Raw genomic sequence first — 22016 nt, forward strand, 5'->3', positions numbered from 1 at the left:
GAGATATCACCAGTGACTAAGATTCAGCATAACTTCCTAGGGCATACAGTCTAGACCAGACACTAAAAATATAACAGCTAATACAGCTCTTTGTCTTACAGTGATGTGACAAATAGCTGGCCTGGTACTCAAGGAGACTCTGCCAGCTCAAATGATGAGACCTCCTCAGCTAATGGAGACAGTTTATTCTCCATGTTCTCAGGGCCAGACCTTGTTGCTGCTGTGAAGCAGAGAAGGTAAGCAAAATGTATTGCTCCATAAGAGTTCTTTTTTTGATAATTTCATTTCAGTAGTCACACAAAGGGAATCCCTGCTAATTAGATGAAGTTATAAAAATATCTCTGTGTGTACTACACTGATGATATGGGTCACTGTACAGTGTATCTGACTTTAGTGATCCCAAACTGCATTATATTAATAGCTGTCTCCTTATACAAACTATCACTTGCACAAGTAACCAGTTGTTAGCTGAAATTCAACATGTTTAGAAAAGATCTGACACTTTCCCTTTTCCAAGATAATCTACTTAGGATGGATGCCACTTCTTTCTAAACTACTGAGGCATTACAGATCATCATTGAATTGGCTATCTAAACTGAGTACAGTTTATAGCAACAAACGCACACACACACCCCAACCCAAAACAACCAAAAGCCAAAACAGAGAAAAAAAAACCCTTCCAGAATGCACATGTCAAGGACTTATGTTTGATATTAGGTCACAAATTTAAACCAAAGGTAGAACATTGTTTCCTCAGTAAATTCACTGTGCTTCAGCAGATGTTTCACTTCCCCAATTGTTTCTGTTGTCTTGTGTCCTGGGTTCAGCAGTAGCAGTCATTTTTCTCCTTAGTAGCTGGTGCAGTGCTGTGTTTCTGACTTTCAGCCTGGGAACAACACTGATAACACCGATGTTTTTAGTTGTTGCTAAGTAATGTTTACTCTGACCAAGGATTTTGTGAGTCTCATGCTCTGCCAGGGAGGAGGGGAAGCCGAGAGGAAACAGAGACAGGACACCTGACACAAACTAAGCAAAGAAGTATTCCATACCACAGAACATCATGCCCAGTATATAAACTGGGGGCAGTTACCCAGAAGGCCTAGAGCGCTGCTTGGGACGGGCTGGGTATCTGTCAGTGGGTGGTAAGAGGTTGTATTCTCTTCCCTTGTTATTTCCCTTATCATTATTATTATTGGTGGTAGCAGTAGTGGTTATGCATTATACCTTAGTTACTGGAATGTACTTATCTCAACCCATGGGAGTTACATTCTTTTGATTCTCCTCCCTATCCCTCTGGGAGTGGGGGGAGGAAGGGGGCGAGTGAGTGAGCAGCTGTGTGATTCTGAGTTACAGTCTGGGCTTAAACCATGACAGTTCTTTGTGGCACCCAACATGGGGCAGGAAAGGTTGAGATAATGAGAGATCTAACCAGAGTGTGTCTGCTTGTATTTGTGATAAGCATTCATTGTTTTTGATTAACAGTCACTTGTCAAACTGCTGGTTTATCCTCTCTCAAAGTTGCTGCTCTTGATCTCAGAGTGTCAGCATGTTGTACCTTACTTACAGCTGGTATTTGCTCTTTTAGTGTTTATTGGCTAGGGTGCTTGGGTAAGGTTCTTATTTTGCTGTATTTTATGGTAATGACTTGTAATACAATAGACTCATTGATCATGGAACTGATCTGGCTTGTGTTCACAACCTCTGTACTTTGGAAGGTATATAATAGAAGTGTTTAGCAGTTACACATCTTTTGTTTCCTCCTCGGGTGGTCAACCTATGAAGGAGACATTCCCTTACCTTCCCAGCTCCCCCACCAGACTGTTTACAGCATCATTTGAGAGTTCTGAAGGATTTGGATGGCCTTTGGGTACCCTTGAGACCTGCCTGGTGCTTGTAATGGAAATCACTTTGTTGGCACACACGGAGCGTGTTTTACCCATGACCATGTCGTCTTATCTCTAAAGTTAAGCAGAGTCGGGTTTGGTCTTGTCTAGGGTTAGACAACAATATAGGAGGACCAAGAGATTTTCCCCAAGGCTGGACGGTCATGAGTGGAAGGGTGTGTAGGATAGTATGGTCAAGTATCTAGGCCAGTGGGCCCCTCCAGTGCTTTGGAACTTAATCACTGAACAAATGCATTATCTGAAAAAATTAGTGAAACACTTAAATGAGATGTGTTGTCATTCTGGTTATACCAGAGAGGAGCAAATCAGGGCAACGTGCTGGGGCTTGGCCTATGCTTACAAAGCCCTGTTCAACACTATCCAGCACCTTCAAAGGGAAAAAAGGTCTCTGGATCTGATGTTAAAGGAACAGACAATGCAGCTACTCCAAATACAGCAGCTACACCAACCCCAGTGACAAGTACAGCAGCTGCCCAAGCCCCAATAGCAAAATACAGTGCAGCTGCTGGTGCTACTCAAACCCCAAGCACAGTGGCTGCACCAACCCCTCCAACCACAGTGATAATCACTTCATCTAAACCAGAGGACAAATTCCTGCCAATATTAGTAACTCTGTACACAAGGGGAAAAGCAAACAAGAGGCACAGAAAGCATCCTGTACAGTGGAGAAACATGAAGAACCAGTGCACTTACTACAAGGTACAGCATCTGATCAGGAGTTGTTATCAGAGGAATAAAATCAGAGACGTGAATCAGAGGAAGAGGAAGAAGAGGCTGAGAAAGTTGGGGTTGTTCAGCCTGGAGAAGAGGAGGCTGCGTGGAGACCTCATAGCAGCCTTCCAGTATCTGAAGGGGTCCTACAGGGATGCTGGTGAGGGACAGAGGTACTGTAGTGATAGGAAAAAGGGTAACAGGTTCAAACTTAAATGGGAAGATTAGATTGCTATGAAGGGGGCGTTCTTCACTGTTAGTGTGGTGAGGCTCTGAAATGGGTTGCCCAGAGTAGCTGTGAATACTCCATCCCTGACGGTGTTCAAGGTCAGGTTGGACAGAGCCTTGGGTGACATGGTTTAATGTGAAGTGTCCCTGCCTATGGAAGGGGGGTTGGAACTGGATGATCTTAAGGTTTTTTCCAACCCTAACTATTCTATGATTCTTTGATTCTAAGAGATGACTTCTCAACCCCGGACCTCAACCAAGCTAGGGAATATGCAAAAAGATTTTACCCATCAACCAGGGGAGCACATCATTACTTTTTTGCTCCAGTGCTGGGACAATGGGGCCGACGATCACGAACTAGAAGGTAGGGAAGCTAAGCAACTGGGATCACTTGCTAGGGAAGAGGGAATTGACAAAGCAATTGCAAAAGAGAAATGATCCTTCAGCCTTTGGAGGTGGCTTTTGGCAGCTGTGAAATAAAGGTTTCCATACAAGGACGATTTTATGAGTCATTCAGCCAAGTGGACTACACTAGAGAAAACCATCCAGTCTCTGAGGGAATCAGTCATTGTAGAGATCATCCATCGTAGGCTGGATGCTGGGAATGCACCCATAGATCAAGATGAAGTTGAATGTACATGACCCATGTGGCAGAAAATTACACAGAACTCACTGTCATCATATTCCCTCTCACTGACAGCAATAACCTGGAGTGACATAGTACCACCAACAGTGGATGAAATGGTTCATCAACTTCAAGAGTTTGAAGACAATCTCACCCCTTCCATCATATCAGCTGTGGAAAAAACTGTCCCAGGAGTTCAAACAATTGAGAAGAAGACTGATAACTGTCTACAAGACGTAAGTGGCAGATGTTGTTATCACTGTTAGAGGCCCTACCTCCAACCAGGTAGAAGAGAGGGACAATTGAATTTACCGGACTGTGTGGATCAGATGGCCTGGCACATCAGTCCCACAGAAGTATAAGGCTCTAGTAGATACGGGTGCACAGTGTACCTTGATGCCATCAAGCTGTCAATGGGTGGAACCATTTCTATTTCTGGAGTGACAGGAGGATACCAAGAGTTGACTGTACTGGAGACTGAAATCAGCCTAACTGGAAGGTAGTGGCAAAAGCACCTGATTGTGACTGGTCCAGAGACTCCATGCATCCTCAGGAGAGGGTACTTCAAAGACCCAAAAGGGTGCCGATGGGCTTTTGGTATTGCTGCTTTGGAGACTGAGGAAATTAAGCAGCTGTCCACCTTGCCTGGTCTCTCAGAGGATCCTTCTGTTGTGGGGTTGCTGAAGGTCGAAGAACAACAAGTGCCAGTCGCGACCACAACAGTGCACCGGCGGCAATCTCGCACCAACCGAGACTCCCTGTTTCCCATCCCTAACCTGATCCAAAGATTGTAGAGCCAAGGAATGATCAGTAGGACACACTCACCCTCTAATAGCCCCATATGGCCAGTGCAAAAGTCTAACAGAGAGTGTAGATTAACAGTAGACTAACATGGCCTGAATGAAGTCACACCATGCTTGAGTGCTGCTGTACCAGGCATGCTAGAACTTAAATATGAACTGGAGTCAAAGGCAGCCAAGTGGGATGCCACGACTGATATTCCCAATGCATTTTTTTCAATTCTTCTGGCAGCAGAGTGCAGGCCACAGTTTGCTTTTACTTGGAGGGGCATCCGGTACAGTTGGAACCGACTGCCCCAGGGGTGGAAACACATCCCTACCATCTGCCGTGGAGTGATCCAGACTGCACTGGAACAGGGGCAAGTTCCAGAACACCTGCAATGCATTGATGACATTATCATGTGGGGTGATACATTGGAAAAATCTTTGAGAGAGGGAGGAAAATAATCCAAATCCTGCTGAAAGCTGGTTTTGCTATAAAAAGGTCAAGGGTCCTGCACAGGAAATTCAATTTTTGGGAATCAAATGTCAACATGGACGTAGACAGATCCCCACAGATGTGATCAACAAGATAACAGCAATGTCTCCACCAACTAATAAGAAAGAAATACAAGCTTTCTTGGGTGTTCTGGGGCTCTGGAGAATGCACATCCCAAATGAGTTTGATTGTAAGCCCTCTCTATCATGTGACCTGGAAGAAAAAGGATTTCAAATGGGGCCCTGAGCAACAACAAGTCTGTGAAAAAATTAAATGAGAGATAGTTCATGCAGTAGCCTTTGGACCAGTCCAGATCGGGCCAGATGTAAAAATGCACTCTTACACTGCAGCCAGGGAGAATGGTCCTACCTGGAGCCTCTGGTAGAAAGCTTCAGGGGAGACTCGAGGGCGACCCCTCAGCTTTTGGAGGTGGGGATACAAAGGATCTGAGGCCAGCTATACCCCAAGTGAAAAAGAGATCCTGGCAGCCTCTGTAGGGGTTTGAGCTGCTTCAGAAGTGATTGGCACTGAAGCACAGCTCCTCCTGGCACCCCAGTGGCCTGTGCTGGTCTGGATGTTCAAAGGCAGGGTCTCCTCTACACATCATTCAACTGATGCTACATGGAGTAAGTGGGCTGCACTAATTGCACAACAAGCTGGAGTAGGAAATCCCAGTCGTCCAGGTATTCTAGAAGTCATTATGGACTGGCCAGAGGGCGAAGACTTTGGAATGTCAAAAGAGGAGGGGGGATGCTTATTGAGGAGGCCCCACCATATAATAAACTGTCAAAAAGTGAAAAGCAATATGCCTTGTTTACTGATGGGTCCTGCCATATAGTGGGAAAGCATCGGAGATGGAAGGCAGCTGTATGGAGTCCTCAAGGACAAGTTGCTGAAACTGCTGAAGGAGAGGATGAGTCAAGTCAGTTTACCGAGATGAAAGCCATCCAGCTGGCCTTTGGCATTGCTGAACTAGAAAAGCGGCCAGTATTTTATCTCCATACTGACTTATGGATGGTGGCAAATGCCCTGTGGGAGTGGTTGCAGCAATGGAAGCAGAGCAACTGGCAACGCAGAGGTAAACCCATGTGGCATGCTGTGCTGTGGCAAGATATTGTACAATGGGCTGTTCAAAACTACACTGAGAGCAATGGGTGGTGGGACTTTCAAACATTGGGATATACATTTACGAAAAGCCACCTGATTGGTCAACACCAGAGGATCTGCCAACAGGGCTGGCCCAGCACAGTCAAAACTTCTACATGCTGTAGAAGGAGATAAATTTCTTGTGGTGCACATAAAGAATTTTCTGGGGAAGACAGTTTGAGTTATTCCTGCTTCAGGTAAAGGCAAACCCACTTGTGGGATTGATTTTCTTCAGGGGCCTTGATATACTTGGTGGGTAATGAGGGAAGATGGGGAAGTCCAGTTTGTACCTCAAGGGGATTTGATTTTAGGGGAAAACAGCCAATGAACACAATTGTATGCTGTTGCCTGCTATGTGGTACTTTTATAGCCCACCAACTAGATGTCTTCAGGTCACCAGCAACTCGTCCTGACTTCCCTCAGACCATCATCATAACAATGAATGAGCTCATCAGTGACCAGACAAGTTCTGTGTTGTCATCAGCAGGCAACAGTCCAACACTGCACACCATCTCTCCTGCTTTGAAAGACTGTTACAAGAGTTGGAGACCAATATGGACCAGACGAACTCAGCAGCTTTATAGGGATTGGTCCATGCACTATGGAATAATATCTCTCTCTTTGTGTCTGTGTAGATGCGTGTGTATGTGTATATATATATATATATATATAAAAGGTTCAGCAGTAGCAATAATTTTTCTCCTTCTTAGTAGCTGGTGCAGTGCTGTGGTTTTGACTTTCAGCCTGGAAACAATGCTGATAACACTGATGTTTTTAGTTATTGCTAAGTACCAAGGACTTTGTGAGTCTCATGTTCTGCCATGGAGGAGGGGGAGCCAGAAGGAAGCAGAGACAGGACACCTGACCCAAACTAACCAAAGGGTTACTCCATACCGCATTATTTCATGCCCAGTATATAAACTGGGGGCAGTTACCTGGAAGGGCTAGATCGCTGCTTGGGTTGAGCTGGGTGTCAGTCGGTGAGTGGTGAGCGGTTGTATTCTCTTCCCTTGTTATTTCCCTTATCATTATTACTGGTGGTAGCAGTAGTGTTTTGGTGTTATACCTTAGTTACTGGACTGTTCTTATCTCAACCCGTGGGGGTTACATTTTTTCGATTCTCCTCTCCACCCCTCCTGGAGCCAGGGGGGAGGAAGTGGGGGGGGGGGGGGGGGGGGGGGGGGGGGGGGGGGGATTGAGCTATCAGCTGTGTGTTTCTGAGTTACTGGCTGGGTTTAAACCAGGACATTTTGTCTGTAAAGTTATTTCAGAAAAGATACTTAAAAAAACCCAAACCAAAAAAACCCCTACAAAACAAACAGCCCAAATGCATAAAAAATGAGAGCAGATAGAAAAAAGGCAATTTATTTCTTTTAAATTTCTTCAGAGTGGGCAAAAGCCTAACCCATCTTCCTTTCTCCCCTTTAAATATGTGTGTGTGTTGCTGAAGCTGTAGCTTGAAGAACTACTGCACTGTCCAGCCTCTGACAGTATTTAGTAATGAATTTCTTTCTGCTTTGCTTCTCCTACCTGTACTGAGCAGATATGAAACAAGACTAAATGTCCGTACACATACTAGGCTGTGAAGTATAACAGAATGAAGCTGCAGAATGGTATATGCCAGTGTCAGATTAATGGGGATGACTCACTTAAAAAAAAACCCAATAAAATTAATGTTACTGTTTTTCTGGGCAGAAAACACAGTAGTGGCGAACAGGTACCTAGTGCACTACCATCACCAGCTCTTCTTTCTGCAGCAGATGACTGTAATCAGGTAAAGTAAGAATGGGTTTGCTTAGTCATTTTTCCTATTTGCATTTTGGGGTGGTTTATACTAGCAGGACAACTAGAGTAGCATCTGTATCTCCAGATAGCTTAGCTAAAACCTAAACCATCAGCAGACAAGTAGTACTAGATGCTTTTATTAAAGTTACCAGGTTTAAATATTAAAATTCAAGTTAAGCTAAGAGGCAACAGTCAATTTTAATTGTTTGTGCAGAGAAAACTGAAATACCAGTAGATTTATTACTGGCCTTGTTAGAAATCTTGACTTCGAACAGGGCTACTATGTGTCAAATAAATAAAAATGTTTTTCAATAGGCAGATATTTTAAGAATTGGTAGTGCTATATCTATGTATCAATTCTGCTTTCAAACATAAATTTTTCTTCTGAAAATGTCTTAAGGAGGGAATAGGGTAATGTGTTAAGTATTGTTACAAAGAAGAAGTGTTTTATTATTGGAACAAACAAACAAACCCCAAACCAAAACCCCACAAATCTCAAACACAACTTATGTTGTTTTCTCAGGATAAGAAGACCAAGACCTGGCCTCCCAAGGCACCCTGGCAACATCCATCCTCTGTCATGAACACCCTACCCAGTCAGAATACACCTTTGTATTCCATGAGCAGCCCTATCAGCCAGTGGAGCGACGCGATGCAGATCCTGCAGTCACCCATGTGGGCATCAGCCAATGACTGCACTCCAGCAGCAGGGCTTTCCTCTAACTTTGCTTATGTGCAGCAGCAGCAGCAAAAACAGATGAATAAGGGCTTTAAAACTTTCCCAGTGAAGCACGAACACAGACCATCATCTTACCTGCATCAGTACTGACTGCTTCTCACGTTGGGAAATGCAGCACAGTGCCAAACATAAATTACCTGTACTTTGTTTCACAATTGTGTATTGGTTATATCCTGTTTATCTCATTAAATATGGAACTGAGGGGGTTTGGGCGAGATATGCAAAGTCTTGAATTCTGATTTACAGTGCTGAGCAAATATAACCAATATGTTTGATATACATGAAGCAGCCCAAAACTGTGATGTAGAAATGCTTTTAAAAATATGTATATTGCCTTTGCCTTTACTTTCAAAAGTTGGTGGGTTTTTTTTTGTTTGGGGTTTTTTTTTTGTTTGTTTGGGTTTTTTTTAAGAAGTGCTGAAGGACTACCATACAGGAAAGAATATATTTTATAACTATTTTTCATACAGATTTATAATTAAGCACCTTACTGAAACACATTGAATATGTTGAAGCAAATATATAATGGTAACTTTGTTCAACACTGTTTAAATTTATAATGGCCAAGCTGTAAAGCCTTTGTATTCTCCATAAACGGTTGTTGGCAACTCTTTTTAAGTAAAGTGCAGCAGTAGCTTTTTGTATGCTGCACAAGTGTGTTCATGGTGCGCCTGTTGCAGAAAGAGTTCCAAAATTGAGTTTTGTGATAGTTTCTTTACTCTAAGTAAAGATCAGCAACAGAACCACTCAGCTTGTGTCACAAATGTTACCTGAGCTTAAAGTAGATGGCATCTGTGTGGATAATAAGACAGTGGTTTTCGAGCAAATAGTTTCTTACTGCCTTGTTTGGCCAAAGGCATATCCACACCGTGCTTGTTAAGTGTGTGAAAGTATAGCCAAAAAGACTACTTGAATATGTTTAAAGTCTTTATTTCAGGTGCTACAGTTGATTAAAAATTGTGAGCAGGCTCAGAAGATTAAGTACTGAAATGTGGGGTAGCAGTTAGTTAAAATAACATTTAAAAATTTTTTTTTTATTTTAATTTTCCTTTTAAGAATAAAGTAATTATTTGCAGTCAATGTGTGCCATTAAGTGAACCTGTGGAATTAGAAATAATCTTCCAACCAAAGTGGATCTGGAAGAGTGGTACCTAAAAATTGAAGGACAGTGGTAAATGTATGTATAGCTATCCCACTGTATATTAATTGAGATTACAGAAGACTTTATATAGTTAGAGCTTATTTAAATTTTCATATTTCATTTTTGAAAGACTCTAAAGCCCACACTATTTTCTGGTATAAGACTTTTGACAGTAATAATCTTATTTTTGTGTTTTTCTTAAGTCATATTCTAATATGTTAACTACTAGTACAACAGGTTATTATTTCTAACAACATAATTTTTCAATGAACATAAAGCATATTTTTTGGTTTTGGTTTTACAAACTAAGTACATCTATATCTAAAGATACCAGAAAACTAAATACATTATATATATATATATATGTAAAAAGTGTACACAACACTAAAGCTAGTAAACAAACGTGGGTATTTAAAACCCATCCATCTTGTTTGCTTGTTTGGTGATGGGCTATATTTGCAGGCTCAGATTGTTACCTTTTGTGCTGTTTGAGGATGCCAATGTTGCCTGTATTTATACTGTCACCATGTTTTCTGAAACTTCATACTTACTATGTTTAAAAATATTCATTTTCTGTACATAGACTTTTTACAGCAATGTGCTTCGCACAGTGTGGCTTCTGTCTGTAAATTGTTTATGGTCTGTACTACTATGATTTTGAAAACCCTCTGCTGAAAATGTTAGTGGTTATTTAACTTGATGAATGGTTTTGAGTTTCTTAAACTTTGTCATTTAGAGCTAATATTAAAGCCTAAATTTGGTTGTACTTACTGGTTATTCATACTAAGATCAAAATGGAAATTAATAAAAACTTAATTTTGAACTTTTCTAACAAGTGCCAAAATTATTGCTATAGTTTTTGCAGTTTGTTCATAATGACAAATGCTGGCAAGTTTCCAGACCTACAGAAGTGAGTTGTGAAAACAAAGCAAGTCTGTCTGCAGTTTGACCACGTTGGTTCTATGCTGTCCTTTGCTTCCATCATTCTGAACACTGGTAATTTTAAGAATTGTTGTACTTGGCAAATTATTTTTGCCATTAAACTTCATTTACACTGCCAAGTGCAAGGGTTTGGTGCTCAGTTAACTTATCCTTATTGCAGTACTTCTTGTGAATAGCTAATGCTTCTGAACTGAGACTGTGCATTTTGTATTTTAAGGCTTCTGTAAAAGTAAACATTTTGCTTTAATAAAGATATACATTTAATAGGTCATAACTGTTAAAAAAATATGCACCTTGCTGAAAATGAACAGCACCTTAAAGTATAACTTTGATTTGTAAACAAATATCTTATTTCATTAACATGGGATTATTTAACAGTTTGAAAATTGTCAACTGCGTACTTACTGACTCATTGTATAAAGCTGAACTTTATACACTGTACAATTTAAAGCATCTTTAAGGCTACTTTTCCAAGTAGAATGCACTGAAGAACATGATACAGAAAATACCTTAGCAATGTCTTTGAACATGCAGTGCTGATGAACATTAGCATACCAACTTACTTGAGTTTTTTAGGAATCACAATGTAAATAACTGATGGTAGTGAGCAAATTGTAAACTTCCCCCAACAATAAGGCTATATCAATCATGCAGTATTTGAGGTGTGCAGGCTGTGCTCTTTCTGTGTCAGAGTACCCAAGAGTACAGCAGACTGTAATTGCTGACAAACACCCAGGAAGTGTATGAGTCTGCTGTAAGAGTTTATTTGTTTACTGAGTCTGTAGTACAGAGCATTTCAAACAAAAAGGAAAAGTCATGACACAAGTAGGGCAAACACACAGCCTTCTCTCACTGGAATAAAAGCTCCATTTCTCCCTTGTGCCCAATTGCCACATTATGCAACAGTCTCACCCTTCCTAGAGACGTTAACATTTCTGCTTCACAAAAACACTGAGCTGCTCCTTTTTTAATGTGTTACATGAATCCAGAATATATTTTAATTTACAAAGAATGTCTTTCATTTATTAAGTTCCTATGATACAAGGTACAAAACAGTCTTCTGCTTCCATCTATGGCAACAATTGATTGACTTTGTTGTGTTGGAGGTAAAAGTTACCCAGCTAAATGCTTCCCTATAATTGTACAGTCTTAGTCATTAAAGTCTCTGCTTCATGAGACTGCACAGGGCCTCCAAATGCACCTTTTGTAGCACTGCCCTGACCACCAGGCTATGTTCAGAATTACAGTACATGGGAGTTTTTCAGAGGGGGGAAAAAAAGGGGACTATGATAATGATCACCCTTAAGTTCTGCTTCCAGAAAGAAGCTAGCCTAATATAATATGAAAAGCTACATTCACATTTTCAACATAAATGCACAGATGACTTTTTACCTGTCAAAACCACACCTTCTCAGCTCACAGAGCAAGACTCTAAGTAGTTCTAGAGATGGATAAAGCATTGCTGCTCGTGCCCAGGTATGTACAGTCAGTCTATGCTCTTCTGCTGGGTGGTGCCACATCAGGAATTGTAGCTAAATAAATGAGGTTTCTGTGCAGGGTAAGCTGGTACCTATGAGAAGAAGAAACAGAGTACATGGGAAATGAAATAATGTATTATTTTCTAGCAAACTACCCACACTTCAATAGTCACTTTTGTAATCTGATCAATATTTGCTGTTAGGGAAAGAAACAGCAAACTATGAAAATAACAATAATAAATCAAGGCAAATGCCTCTCTATCCAGTTCTTGTTCTAAAGCACAGAATGCTGCACTGAACTGCACTCTGTAACCAGGTATGTGCTGCAAGCCAACTGACAGCAAACACCCACATTAAGCTCTTTCTCTGGTCAATACTGAAAAGATGCAGAGCCTCAGGGAGCAGCCCAGGGGTAGGAGACTGTGATAAACACATAAATGTATTGGCTTTCGCAAATCATAGGTGTAGCTATGTGGATATAACTATACGAGTTTACAGTAACAAAAACAAAGCTCAATAAAGACACAAGATTAGACAACAAGTTAAAAAAGGGTCAGAAATCTTGAGCAAAATGGAGTCACATAGTAAAAGAATCTGTAAAGGTAAAGAGAGGGTGGGGCTTGATATAAGAAAGGCTAGTGCCTGTAAAATATAAAGTATTTTTTAACTTAGGTTAGAAAGAGAACAATGTTTATGTTGTAAATCTGTGGAATTTAGTGGCCTCACTAAACATGAGTTAATTGTTTCACACTAGTCCTCTAAAGTATCTTTAGCCTTAAAGAACAATGTTTGTGTTGTAAGTCTGTGGTGACATAACAGGAGTTAGTGGCCCCCACTACACATGAATGAGTTATTTCACATCATCCTTCTACTTATCAGTTTAGAGACAGAGCCTCCCAAGCATCTGCTAGCTTGGGATACTCCTTGTCTGCCCGTCCTGCTATAAATGTTGCAGGAAGGTCACACTGTTTTAAATCTTTGCTAGTTATCAGAATAATTACAGATATGGCTAATTTCAGCTAGTTGTGTGATTACTGGGGCATCCAACTGTGCCAAAGGTGAAAAGTACACTGTGAGGAAGACTGCTTACTTCATGTTGAAGACCCCTACTCACAAGAGAATAACTGCTTACTTCATCCTCAAGACCCCTTGTCATGGGTTCAGCAGTAGCTCATGCTCTGCCAGGGAGGAGGGAGAGATAGGGCACCTGGTCTGGGCTAGTCGGGGAGGTATTCCATACCACAGCACGTCCTGCTCAGGGAGGGGACTGGAAACTGGTCGGAAGGGAAGGGGTTAAATCTACTCCAGGCTAGGCTCGGAGAGGGAACTGGAAGCTGGCCAGGAGGGGGAGGGGTTAGCTCTCTCTTCTGGGCTGGGCTGATGGCGGCAGGTGGTATCGTATTCTCTCTCCCTGTTTATCTCCTCTAACATTGATTTGTTAGTGGTAGCAGTAGTGATTTCTGTTATACCTTAATTGCTGGACTGATTTTACCTCAATCCGTGGGAGTTGTATTCCCACTCTCCTCTGGGAATGGGAAGGTGGGGGGGGGGGGGGGGGGGGGGGGGGGAACAAAGGACTGTGTGTGGGACTCCGGGAGTGAGTGAGGGAACTGTGCAGATTTAGTTTAAACCATGACAGTTTTTGGTGCCCAACATGGGGCACAAACCCACGAAATAACAACAAATCTGACAGGATTTATAGTTATTTGTCACAATGCTGATTTATTGGCTCTCACAGTTTTTTCTCTTGAACTCACGTTTTCAGGATTTTACCAATTACTTTTCATATATATTAGTTGTGTTAGTGTTCATCAAGTATGGGGTTTGGGCTAATGTTCTTGTCTCATTGTACTTTATGTTAATGACTTGTCATACAATAGAAGCATTCATCATGAAACTGATCTGGTTTATGCTCCCGGTATGGTCACCAACTTTATATTTTGGGAGGTATATAATAGAAGTGCTTAGCAATTTCACACCTTTCTTCTCCTTCTTGGGTGGTCAACCTCTGAAGGAGACATTCTTCTATCCTCCCAGTGTTCTCTCCAGATGGTCTACAACATCATTTGAGGGTTTTGAAGTTTTTGAATGGCCTTTTAATACTGTTGAGACTTGTACGCTGATTGTGATGGGGATCACCATAGTAGCACGCATACAGAGTGTGTTTTGCCCACAATTATTTCATCTGATTTCAAGAGTTAAGCGGAGTCAGGTCTGGTCCTGTATTGGGGTTAAACGATGACATAGGAGGACCAAGAGATTTTCCCAGAGGCTGAACAGCCATGAGTGGCAGGGTGTGTGGGATAGTATGGGCAAGCATCTAGGTCAGTGGGCCCCTCCAGTACTTTGGAATTTTACTTCCGAATGAGTGCAAAATCCAGAAGAATTAGTAAAACACCTAAATGAGGTGTGTTGTCATTCTGGCCATACCAGAGATGGACAAATCATGGCAACGTGCTGGGGCTTGGCCTATGCTTATAGGGCCTTGATCGACACTATCCAACACCTTGTCATGGTTTAAACCAAGTCCCCTAACTCCTGGAGAGTTAGGAAGGAGAATCCAAAGAATGTAGCCCCCACGGACTGAGATAAGAACGGTTTAATTGCTAAGGCATAACACAAAACCCCTACTGCCATTTACTACTACAAGTAATAATGATACAGCAAACAGCAAGTGAAAAGAATACAACACCCCACCAGCCACCGACCCATAACTCACTCCACCCTGCCTGTCCGAGCACCGCGTGCTCCTTCCTCCATTTTCCTTTCCAGCTCTACAGCTTTCTCTTACCCAGTATGCATCCTGGGCATCACGTGCTATGGTATGGAATACCTCATTGCCTAGCCTGGGTCAGGTGTCCTGTCTCTCCTTCCTCCCGGCCTCCCCTCCTCCACCTGGCTGGAAAAAACCTTGAACAAAACCACCCTCAAAACATGCTCAAACCATGACACACCTTCAAAAGGAAAAAAATGTCCCTGGATCTGAGAGCAACACAGAAGTCAGCGCAGCTGTTCCAACTCCAAGTACAGCAGCTACACCATCCCCAGCGGCAAGTACAGTTGCTAACCAAACTTCGACTGCGACAGACAGTGCAGCTATCCCAGCAACAAGTACAGTTGCTACTCAAACTGCAGCTGAACCAGAGGACCAATACGTACCAATATTGGTTGCTCCTGTACACAAGAGAAAAACCAAAAAAGAGGCAAGAATGGTCCTACCTGGAGCCTCTGGCAGAAAACTCCAGGGGAGCCTCAGGTCGACCCCTTGGTTTTTGGAGTTGGGGATACAAAGGCTCGGAGGCCAGCTATACCCCAAGTGAAAAAGAGATCCTGGCAGCCTCTGTAGGGGTTTGAGCTGCTTCAGAAGTCATTGGCACTGAAGCACAGCTCCTCCTGGCACTCCGCTTGCCAGTGCTGGGCTGGATGTTCAAAGGCAGGGTCTCCTCTACACATCATGCAACTGATGCTACATGGAGTAAATGGGCTGCACTAATTACACAGCGAGCTTGGATAGGAAATCCCAGTCGTCCAGGCAATCTGGAAGTCATCATGGACTGGCCAGAGGGCAAAGATTTTGGAATGTCACCAGAGAAGGAGGTGATGCGTGCCAAAGAGGCACCACCATATAATAAATTGTCAGAAAGTGAAAAGCAGTATGCCTTGTTCACTGATGGGTCCTGCCGTATTGTGGGAAAGCATCGGAGATGGAAGGCAGCTGTATGGAGTCCTCAAGGACAAGTTGCTGAAACTGCTGAAGGAGAGGGGGAATTGAGTCAGTTTGCCAAGGTGAAAGCCATCCAGCTGGCCTTGGACATTGCTGAGCGAGAAAGGTGGCCAGTACTCTATCTCTATACTGACTCATGGATGGTGGCAAATGCCCTGTGGGGGTGGTTGCAGCAATGGAAGCAGAGCAACTGGCAACGCAGAGGTAAACCCATATGGGCTGCTGCATTATGGCAAGATATCGTTGCCCAGGTGCAGAAGCTGGTGGTGAGGGTACGCCATGTAGATGCCCACATACCTAAGAGTCGGGCCACTGAGGAACACCACAATAACCAACAAGTGGATGAAGCTGCTAAGATTGAAGTAGCTCAGATGGACTTAGATTGGCAACATAAAGGCGAATTATTTTTGGCCCGGTGGGCCCATGACACTTCAGACCATCAGGGCAGAGAGTGGTAGGGCATGTGGGACAGTATGGGCAAGTATCTGGTCCATTGGGCCCCTCCAGTGCTTTGGAAGCATTGGAGATGGAAGGCAGCTGTATGGAGTCCCCAGCAGCAAGCTGTAGAACTGCTGAAGGGGGCAGTGAATGATTTTGAGCCTGGTGGACCCAGATACTTCAGGCCATCAGTCCAGAGATGCAACACAGAGGTTGACTCATGATCGAGGGGTGGACTTAAGAGTGATGGTGTATTGAAAATGTGAGAACAGAGCATGATGTGAATGGTATGGAATAAGGGGTGGATAATGTCCTGGGTTCAGCAGTAGCAGTCATTTTTCTCCTTCTTGGTAGCTGGTGCAGTGCTCTGTTTTGACTTTCGGGCTGGGAACGGTTGCTGATAGCAAGCATGTTTTGAGTTACTGCTCAAATGTTTGGTTTGTCCAAGGCCTTTTTCTGAGCTCATGCTCTGCCAAGGAGGAGGGGAGGCTGTGAGGAAGCAGAGACAGGACACCTGACCCAGGCTAGCCAAACAGGGATTCCATACCATAGCACGTCATACCCAGGATGTAACCGAGAAACCTGGAAGGGCTGGAGCTCTGGGGAGATGGAGGAGGTATTGGTCAGTGCTCAGTCGGGCAGGGTGGGGTGAGTTATGGGTCGGTGGCTGGTGAGGTGTTGTATTCTCTTCACTTGTTATTGGCTTTATCATTATTACTTGTAGTAGTAATGGCAGTAGTGATTTGTGTTGTGCCTTAGCTATTAAACTGTGCTTATCTCAACCCGTGGGGGCTACATTCTTTGGATTCTCCTTCCTAAGTCTCCGGGAGTCGGGGGAGCAAAGGGGGGGAGTTAGTGAACGAGCTGTGTGTGGACTTGATTTAAACCACGACACAAGAGAAACTCGATCCACTCTTCCCTTCATGTGATAGAATGTTTTCGTATCTTTATTAGAGTCCAAACATAAAAATCAAACATTGAAGCCTGAAAAGCTAACAAACCAAGCAAAAAAAAGCCACACAACAAAAAACCCACCCACAAAAATCAACCAACAGATGCAATGTTCTTCAGCATATCAACTTTTGCAATAACACAGTAGGTTGTTTGCCAACTTAATGTTTATTATTTAAAAATTAGTTGCTTTTTATGCAGCTATACAAAGGTTGTGATGGCAGTGGGATATAATGGAATTTTACAACTATATAAAAATGTTCCTTTACCTAAGAAACAGTATTTACTTTGTGTACATATTTGACTGACAAAGCAAGTTTTCTACCTTTCAGCCCCCTAGTTCATAAAAGTACAACCATCTCAAAAGGGATATTACAGGATTTCCAAAAAAAAAAAAAAACAAACAAAACAAACCAACAAACCTTCAGTGGGTCGAAACACTCACAGTATCAACGGCCTTCTGCATACAACTGTCCTTACAAGTTGATAATTGCTTCAGATACAGTTTAGTCATAAGAAAAATCTTTTTAAGGATGAAAAAATAAACCCCATCAAAGTACTGCTTTATAATTAACTATACATAAGAAATTACTCATCCTTTTGTCTCAAATATAGTTAATGCTCACTGTTTTCAAAGATGGCCATTTTTCAAAAGTTTTCAAAGCATTATACCCTTTGAAATTAAATAGTTAAATCCCAGTGCTGGTGACAAGTATACAGCAAGTTAACTTCATTCTTTGTGGAGACTGAAGTTAATTCTCTGGATCAAGTAGATCTAGACGTTCAACCAGTTTCAACTTTGTGCAGATTATGCAGCAACCTTGTTGTCTTTCTAAAGGGAACAACAGTAGAAGGTTAATTTTAAGTTTGGGGGGTGGAGGGGGTGAAAACCACAAATTAATCTGGACAACAGCATTAGGCCAAGATGCAACTGTGATGGCTCCTTCCCATCTTCTGCAATGGAAAAGGAGACCTCCCTGTGCAACCAGGCTCATGTCTGGTCAATGCTCCCTCGCCTGGCATATTCTGAAGTAGCTCGTGACTCAGACTGGACCACATGGCACAAACCCTTGGTCTTTACACCACCACCCACTTGTCTGGAAGGCTGTGAAATCCTTTCATGCAGAAATTCAGATCTGTGATCTTCCAACCCTTCATTTCAATTCATGCTCAGCTACCACAAATATCTTTGAATCACAGGACTAATTGTTGCAAACAAAGGAATAACTGAGAGAGAGTCAGAAATCTTCAGCCACAAAAAAAGGCTCCCCCTTTTCTGTTTATGTTAAAAAGATTTAAATCCTCAGATAAAAATTAACTGCTCATGCAGTAAACTACCAGAGAAATTTCTTCTGCCCCAGTCAGAACTGTAAAAGCCTACATTTCCTTGCACCAGTATGGTTAATTACATTTGCTACAAATTCTGAACAGGGTGCCAGCATTACTACTGTTGCCTCACAAGCCAATGTTCCAGTTGAATATGCACACTTGATGCCAAAAAAATGTCTTGCACTGAAATTGTTAAATGATTTCGACTTTGCAAGCAACTGAGCTCTGCTGACTGAGATCATATGTATGATCCATGAGTTTTTGTACACAGGAAAATTTACATTGTTTCCAATGTAAATTGGAAAATTTACTTGCAAGATACTATTCAAGAAATTCTAGTTCAATATAAAATTTAAGAGCAGGCATCTCTTTGGGTTTTGGGGTTTTTTTGTTTTTGTTGGTTTTTTTTTTCACTACTAGTTTCCAAGAACAGCGGACTAGAGGTCATAGTTACATTAAATATATTTTACCCTATATTCAAAGTCAGCAAACTCCCTGCCTCCACGACCTCCTCTGAATCCACCACGGAATCCTCGAGGGGCAGTGAAGACACCTCTTCCACCTCCTCGTCCTCTTCCACCTCTGAAGCCAATCCCCCCTCTGCCTCTGTACCCTCCACGGCCACGACTGGGACGTAGTGGTATCCCAAAGGTCTCTGCATTTAGCCTTCTTTCCTCAACCCAGGTGGGTTGCCGTTCTCTGCCACACAAAAGGAACAAGGATCATTTTAAAACACACTTTTGAAGGAGGAATGCTTGGCTTTGAATCACCAGAAAGCCCATGACATAAAAAAGGATACATCGATCCCACTGTAAATCTTCATTATCCCTTCTGCAAGAATCTAGGTATCTGCCATAATTAATTTCATTCAATGAGAAGGGATGATACAGTACCACTATTTATATATTAATCATGCTGTAAGTTTCCCATATAGAAGAACACAATCTGTATCCTCTGCATACATCATCATATAATTAAATTTTAAAAGTCTGTCTGCAATTTAAAAGAAGAAACAGAAAATAAGAGTTTGGAGTTACAGATATTATTTTATCTAAATGTTAGCAGAACACTCCTCACCCCATAATTCATAACAGGTCAACAATCCACATCACATTGTCTAATAATAAGAAAGACAACAGCAAAAGATAAGCTTTAATTTTCCTGAAATGGTATCTTCCCATTCAAAAACCACAACTGGCCAAGATAGCTGTGTGATATACTTTTGTGGTTTAAAACACAGTCAGCCAGGTAGTGTCTCTCTCACCCAAACAACACCCCCCCCCCCCCCCCAGAGGGATGGGGATGAGAATCAAAAGAATGCAACTCCCACAGACTGAGATAAGAACAGTTTAGTAACTAAGGTATAACACAAATCACTACTGCTACCACCAATAATAATAATGATAAAGGAAATAACAAGGGAAGAAAATACAACACCTCACCAACCACCAACCGATAACTCACCCTACCCCATCTGACAAACCCGCAGTGAACTAGCCCTTCTGGGTAACTCTCAGTTACATCCTGGGCATGACATGCTGTGGTATGGAATACCTCTTTGGTCAGTTTGGGTCAGGTGTCCTGTCTCTGCTTCCTCCTGGCTTTCCCTTCTCCCTGGCAGACCACGAGGCTCAGAAAGTCCTCGGCCAGAGTAAACATTTGAGCAGTAACTAAAAACATAGGTGCTATCAGCACCGTTCCCAGGCCGAAAGTCAAAACACAGTGCTGCATCAGCTACTAAGAAGGAGAAAAATGACTGCAACTGCTGAATTGAGGACACCTACTTAAAAATCATTACACCAAAGCAGAGTCATAACTGATTTAACTAAAGTGGTAATTATTAGCAAAATAAAACACAACACCTACTTCAGCAAATCTATAAAGGAGATTCTAGAGTATGGGCACTAAGTTCCAGAAGCATGGCTCTAAAACAACATGCCCTGGGTTTGGTGGTAGCAATCATTTTTCTCACAGCTGGTGTAGCACTGTGTTTTTCACTTTAAGCCTGGGAATAGCAATGATAACACTGATGCTTTCAGTTGTTGCGCAGTAATGTTTACTCTGACCAAGGACTTTCTGAGTTTCATGCTCTGCCAGGGAGGAGGGGAAGCTGGGAGGAAGCAGCAACAGGACACCTGACCCAAACTAGCCAAAGAGGTATTCCATACCACAGCATGTCATGCCCAGGATGCAAAACTGGGGGCAGTTACAGAGAAGGGATAGATCACTGCTCGATTGGGCTGAGTATTGGTCAGCAGGCGGTGAGCGGTTGTATTCTCTTCCATTGTTATTTCCTTTATCATTATTATTAATGGTGGTAGCAGCAGTGGTTTGTGTTATACCTTCGTTATGGGATTGCTTTTATCTCAACCTGTGGGAGTTACATTCTTTTGATTCTCCTCCCCATCCCTCTGAGAGCGAGGGGAGGAAGGGGAGGAGCTGTGTGCCTGGGCTTAAACCAAAACAAATATTTTCCTATTTTAAAAATATTTTTTTCCTATATTTTAAATTATATTCCTATTATTACACTGCACTTGCCCACAAAGAACTTTTGTGCTTGGTATTCCTATTTCATTTTTTGCCCACTGCATGTGGAAATAGGTTTTACTCACTTTCGAATCAGAGTTGATTGTAACAAGTAATGCTGACACTACCTCGAGACATAAACATGCATTAAGTAGACTAACAAGTTTCCCCTTACCTATTAATAGGCCATTACCTATTGTCATCACAGGAGATGTTATCAAAAAAGGATTTGGTTTTGTCATAGTAGCAGTTGGGGCCAAGTGGATCTTCCTCATCTGCATTACCTTCACTATTTTGATTATTAACACCTGAGTCACCTTTGTCTTCTCCATTTACAGGCTTCTCTGGTTTCTCAAGTTTATCTTCTGGAAAATAAAAGTAAACAGAAGCTTTCCAGATCATCATACTAAAAAACACAAGACTATTAACTTATTCTCAGACAGACAGAAACTATACTGAAAGCTCAAAACTACAAACCCCCCTCCAAAATTTAATGGGAAAGTCAAATAATTTGACACAAATTAGGATGCTTTGCTTCTGTTGTCTGGAGGTTTGATATCCTCTATATTTGATGCAGGTTAAAATAAACAAACAAACAAACAAAACAAATAAGCACAACCACAAAAACAAAACAAACCAAAAAAACAGAAAACACAAAAAAACCCAAACAAAAACCAGGCACAAAACACACACACCTCCGCCAAAACCAACAACAAAAAAATACCCTGTGGTAGAATGGATTTGATAGCCATTTGGTTTCTATCATTCCAGCTACCTCCTTTCCAGATTCAAAAGCCTCAGTCACTCCTCATAAAAGCCATTAATGCTTTTGCTCATCCCTGTTGCCCCTTCTCTTCTGTCTTCTGCATTTGTCATTACCTCCTTTGACACACAAGGCCAAACCAGCAATCAAGCTATACCATAATGTGACTTTATACTTGTTTCCTAATAAGGCCTGAAGTTCAGCTTACTGTTTTGACTGGCACTGAAAAGGAAGCTGGTGATTCAGCAGAACTAGCGATCGCAATCTTAAAGTCTCATTCCTAAACACTTACAAATTTACACCCCATA

General features: G+C 42.1%; 1 protein-coding gene and 1 long non-coding RNA gene across 3 annotated transcripts in view; one reads left to right on the top strand and one right to left on the bottom strand.

Moving 5' to 3' along the window:
• Window positions 1–10384, top strand: part of LOC117438174 (uncharacterized protein KIAA0355-like) — a 114526-nt gene extending 104142 nt beyond the window's left edge. For both annotated transcript variants that reach the window (XM_034073636.1, XM_034073635.1), the window contains exons 11-13: window positions 102–236; window positions 7588–7666; window positions 8201–10384. In XM_034073636.1, the coding sequence (XP_033929527.1) occupies window positions 102–236; window positions 7588–7666; window positions 8201–8506 (520 nt within the window). In that variant the 3' untranslated portion in view covers window positions 8507–10384. The remainder of the gene's footprint in view (window positions 1–101; window positions 237–7587; window positions 7667–8200) is intronic.
• A 7092-nt stretch (window positions 10385–17476) lies between these two features.
• LOC117438177 (uncharacterized) lies at window positions 17477–21306 on the bottom strand. The gene is made up of 3 exons (XR_004550658.1): window positions 21139–21306; window positions 18890–19118; window positions 17477–17922 (listed from the first exon to the last, which is right to left on the bottom strand). It is a non-coding gene; the product is annotated as an uncharacterized lncRNA (long non-coding RNA).
• Between the last annotated feature and the right edge of the window lie 710 nt (window positions 21307–22016).

Source organism: Melopsittacus undulatus (genome assembly GCF_012275295.1).
Source record: "Melopsittacus undulatus isolate bMelUnd1 chromosome W unlocalized genomic scaffold, bMelUnd1.mat.Z SUPER_W_unloc_1, whole genome shotgun sequence".
Taxonomy (NCBI): Eukaryota; Metazoa; Chordata; class Aves; order Psittaciformes; family Psittaculidae; genus Melopsittacus; species Melopsittacus undulatus.